The sequence below is a fragment of the Glycine soja genome, chromosome 11, assembly GCF_004193775.1.
Source record: "Glycine soja cultivar W05 chromosome 11, ASM419377v2, whole genome shotgun sequence".
Classification (NCBI taxonomy): Eukaryota; Viridiplantae; Streptophyta; class Magnoliopsida; order Fabales; family Fabaceae; genus Glycine; species Glycine soja.
This window is the reverse complement of record NC_041012.1, coordinates 17,357,776-17,362,901: the sequence shown is the minus strand read 5'-3', so window position 1 is coordinate 17,362,901 and position 5,126 is coordinate 17,357,776. Positions and strand designations below refer to the sequence as shown.

At 28.8% G+C, this 5,126-nt stretch overlaps 1 protein-coding gene across 1 annotated transcript; it reads right to left on the bottom strand.

Moving 5' to 3' along the window:
• Positions 1-675: 675 nt before the first annotated feature.
• Positions 676-3,409, bottom strand: LOC114373471 (alpha carbonic anhydrase 7-like). Its single transcript, XM_028330934.1, has 7 exons — positions 3,266-3,409; positions 2,819-3,036; positions 2,612-2,718; positions 1,765-1,870; positions 1,500-1,673; positions 1,304-1,357; positions 676-1,025 (listed from the first exon to the last, which is right to left on the bottom strand). Exons 1-7 carry the CDS (start codon positions 3,354-3,356, stop codon positions 945-947), a joined length of 831 nt encoding a protein of 276 aa, XP_028186735.1. The 5' UTR covers positions 3,357-3,409; the 3' UTR covers positions 676-944.
• Positions 3,410-5,126: the final 1,717 nt, after the last annotated feature.

Genomic DNA, 5,126 nt, shown 5'->3' with positions numbered 1-5,126 from the left:
AATCCCCGCATGCTGCATGACACAAGTATTAGAAAAGAAGATAAGCACTTTGCTTTATCAACTTATGCATGACTATTGTTATATTAAATGTCTCAACGTTTACATTTTCTGAAAATCAAAGGAGAACTCCAATGAATATTTTAAAGGCTTCAAGAGAAGACAAGTTACAAAAATTCTAGAGAACAAATGTATGAATATTTTTTATTCATTGTGAAACATTAATTCTTTGTAAACTTATATTATTCTAGCATATTGGGCTATCCCATCCCATTGTTTAATATCATAGCACAATATATAGCCTAAGGTTACGGCATTAATTTGTTTGTGATTTACATAAAAGCTTGAAGAGATTTGGTAGAAAAAAATATACTTGTGTACGTGGCTGAAGATGCAAAGACAAAATAATACTTGTGTAGCTTAAAAGAGATCGCTTGGAGGAAAAAAAAAACATTTCTAATAGTCTAGAAATTTGTTTCCTGTAATTCTATTTTCAAGTGGAATTCTTGGTGGTATGTAAAGGACTAAACATAGTAGCTAGGGTGAGACAAACTAGATTTTATTATATATATATATATATATATATATATATATATATATATATATATATATCCCTCGGTACTGATGGATGTTTATAGAGGGGCAAATTAAAGAAAATCAGCTTGCCAACAATTAATGTTAATATTAAACATAGTAAAGGAATTGAATACATCACGTGATTGACTTCAGTGGGGATGAAAAATTGAAAATTTATTTTAATACATATATATGAACGAAATAAAAAATTGAAATTGAAAATATATAGCCTAAAACATGAAATAAACATACAGAAATAACAATCACGTGTAGACCTAGTGCATGTGAAAAATCACTCTCCCACCAAAATCCCAAATCATATTCTGGTCGTTTTATTATTTTATATATGCTCTCGCTAATGTCTTGAAACTTTAACGATGATCTTTCGGCTTATTTAGCTGCACTAAGCGGTTGTTTATTGGCTGCAATGGTCTTGCATTAGCATCAAAATCCTGCAAATTTATCATAAATATGAATTTTAAAATAATTATTATACAAATTAGTAATTTTCAATTGACATTTTATGATTGAACGAACACTTTAATTATTACAAAACTTTTTCATTATTAGTATATTCTAATTAATTTCATTTTACAATATCATAATTAAACAAATATTTTTTTCCTACAAATTGACGACTCCTCTCTCTCTATCTATACAGTTATAAATTCCTGGTTTGTATCGTGAGCCTTTAGTCATGTGAGATATATGAAAAACTATAGTAACTTACATCATGAACGGCATCTCGAAGTAATCTGATTTGCTCTTTTGAAACGAATTTCACCTGATCAATTACACAGGTGTTCAAATTATAAAATATTGAAGAAAATAATAAAAAAGGAAAATTTATAATATAACACGAATAAATAAATATTCCAAATACCGCTAAATTGATATATCATGCAAAGTAGAGTTAGCTAACAAACCTCTTTAAGCATGGTCCAAGCAATATTCTCAGTGCATGGAGGAGTAGTGAGCGAACCAATATATCTGTAATACAGTGTTGTGCTTGTGCCTATTTTAACCAGCCTTGGATCCATTACACCCACTTCTCTTTCTGCTCCCGTACTATTAGAAATGGCCTTTAAGTGGTTCGTTAACTAAAAAAGATGTATGTACATATATAAGAAATTTAGTATTCAATCATAACAAAGACATATATAAAGACACTGGCATATTTAATTAATTTACCAGTGACAAGAAAGGATCTGGTCTTCTTCCAGCCTTATACAATATTCCAATCACTGCAGTTTGTCCTGATGGAGTTTCGTGCACCATGTGTAACTCTAGATCCAACCTGAAAGCAATTGGATATTTATTTCAAATACTTAGTTTTATTATTTGAAGTATTTAATTAATTTATGTAAGGGTAAATCTTTTTGGTAATTAATTGGAGGATAAAATTTAGATAGGTAAATTAATAGTAAAGTATTATTAAAACTCAGGTCAAGAAGCACAAGCTGTGTTCGAACTATATCAAAACAGATGAGTACAAAAATTATTTCACCACCTATGTAAAGCACTACAAAATAGAATAGCAATTACAAAAATACAGTTCCTTATATAATTTTGGTATTTCTCTCTAATCAAAGTTAGAGTTTTAGTTTAAAATATTCTATCTGGATCTTTAATTCAATTTTTTTATTAAGTTGATTATTTAAATAAAACTCTAATTTTAATTATAGGAGAACAATAAAAAAATAAACCATCATTTTCATTCTTAAAGTATTGCTACTGTTATACCCCGAGTATTGAAAAATTCTTTAAATTAATTCCTAAATATCAGTAAAATATATTAATTTAAGGACTAAATCAATAGATATTGAATACTTTAAAGACTACTTATATAATAGTTTCATTATTTTAAGAAATATTTAGGATAGAGGATAATACTTGAGAGCTTAAATTGATAGTTTATTGTAAAAAGAATTACGTATGTATGCAAGGATGTAGAGAGATTTAAATATACAGATTACAGATTTAATTAATTCCTTGTAAAGCTAAAGAAATATGTTTGCAATTAATATAATATACGTACCTTCTGCCATCTATGGTGTGTTCAGAGGGAGAATGCCAATGGAACTGTTTAAGTACATACTCAGTTCCATTAATTTGTAGAAAGCTTGTGCCCGCAAGCCATCCCAGCTATTCACATTCAAACAAAGTTGGTAAGGGACACAAAAATTATTAGTAGAAAAATATTTAGTGATAGTAATAAATAAAATATTTTTTCAAATTGACTAACCTTGATATCATGGCCCCTATTCTTCAGAGTTGCATTGGATGGTTGGTAGTTCATCTGGAGTGTTCCCAAATGGGATACTATTTGAACCCTCTCATTCAACAGATCAATTGGCGATTGCATGGATCCAATTTTGCATAGACTCCATTCGGGTTTAATGTGTCCCCAATTAAATGGTCCTATCTCACTCTTTACATCATAGTTAAACTCGCTCTCGTCCTCTATATGCGTGTCATCAAAGAATGAATTAACATTTACAAATATTACCATATACATATAGGACCTGGCTAGTTTTTAATCTGATAAACTAAAAATCCCAGAAAAGTTTGTGTGTGTGTATGCTTGTGTGAATACATTAAAAAATGCTACTTCTATTTAGTTGTGGCCATTTAATTTTTTGACGCATGCATGCAAATTAAGAACAAAGCAACTAAGCAAAAGGATCCTTACCAACTTCATGAGACATTATTAGTGGGCATGATAAAAAAACAAGTGCAGTTAATAAACTGCAAATCAGAACCTGCTTAGCAAGCTTTTCCATCTTAGGAGCTATGAAGTGTAATTTGCTATGTATATTTGTTGTTGTATGTGGAATAGAATTAATGCTGGTAAGGATTTAAAGATCGTACTATATTTATAGGCAGCCACGTACGGTACAGGGTATGATAAAATTAATTAAGAATTTGGGAATTAATTAAGGGTCAAGGATTGAAATGTGAAAGCGATTACTTTGACGTCATTCAAGACACTTTTCTTCTAGACTTGTATTTTAGGAATTTCGGAAACCATTAAGAAGTTGCCATTTGTTACCAACAATATATGTCTGTTTACACGTTTCAGTAATCACGTTTTATGTCCTTAATTATAACTATGTAGCATGTTGTATTTCAGTGACTCCTAAAAATATGCTTTTTGGGAGAATTTATTTCACTAACGTTTGCGATGACGAGTCATGGTTTGACAAAAACAAAAGCCATTCTTACATTAACTAATGCACTCTTTTGAAGTTTTGTACGACATAATTGACTCACAGTCCATCACATAATAAGAAGCAAATTGAAACACTTCATAAAAGTTAAAACCAAATCATATTAAGCAACAGGATCCCTTTCAGTTTGAACAGAAAACTGCGTGAGCTCTCAAGCCAGGATTTAGACTTTTCCACACGTGCTTATAATTTTTTTTATTATATCAACCAATTTTTTTAGTATAAAATAAAATAATTAAGGGTTAATTAAGAATGTATACGACTTCTAATTAATACATGGAAAATGTTTTCTTGACAATGAAATGGGATAATAAAAGTTTCCTTTTTAATTTTAGGGAATATTTTAAATTAATGCAATAACATACATACTATTCTAGTTAAAAAAAGTTCTCCAACATTGTCTAGAAAACTAATTATAAACAAATTCAACAACATATAAGTTTAATTGTGGAGTGTGCTTGAGCCACGAGTTTCTAACATACCATACCACACAAGTAAATTTAACACTATTTTTAATATAAAAATCTTAAAACATTAAATTTGTGAGTTTGTCACTTATAAGTCAAGTAAATTTAACATTATTTTTAATAAAAAATCTTAAAACATTATATTTGTGAAAATTTTCTTACTTATATATGTGTATGTTGTTCAATTTGTTTATTTTTTTTTCAATATGAAATTTCACCTATTCACACTTGTCCTTATAAAGAATTAATCTGCCTTAATATTTTCAGTTAAAAACAAATTCGCCCTACTTAGCCCCTTGATCTGATTGCCTCTAACATGTGAAAATTAAGATTATCTTTTCTGGAATTTACTATACCTATCTTTTATGTTTGAATTAACATATTAGTATATTACTATTATTACATTTAATATTTATATATAAATCATAACAACCTTTTTTAGAAGGCTAAATATAGGACATTAATTTTTTAAAGTTCAAATACATAATGTGATGGGATCTTATCACAATAAAGTATGTGTGGAATAAAATGAAAAATGTGATGCGGATTTTATGCATAATATATAACTAGCTCAAAGTTGAATAATTCAGACAAGAGTTTAGCTCCATGTTAATATGATTTATTAATATAATTAATTAATAAGTTGGATCGGACCCGAGAAGCCACTAGAATGATATATATATATATATATAAGTTATGTATTGTCCAAGACAGTATATGATATCCGAATACAAATATTTAAATGTGTTAGTCGGATTAATGTACACGTTAAGTCGCCTTTGATTCAGCCAAAAGTGAATTACTAATTTACACCAGGTGTGTTTAGATCGCAAGTTTTGTCTACTGTCTGAAATTT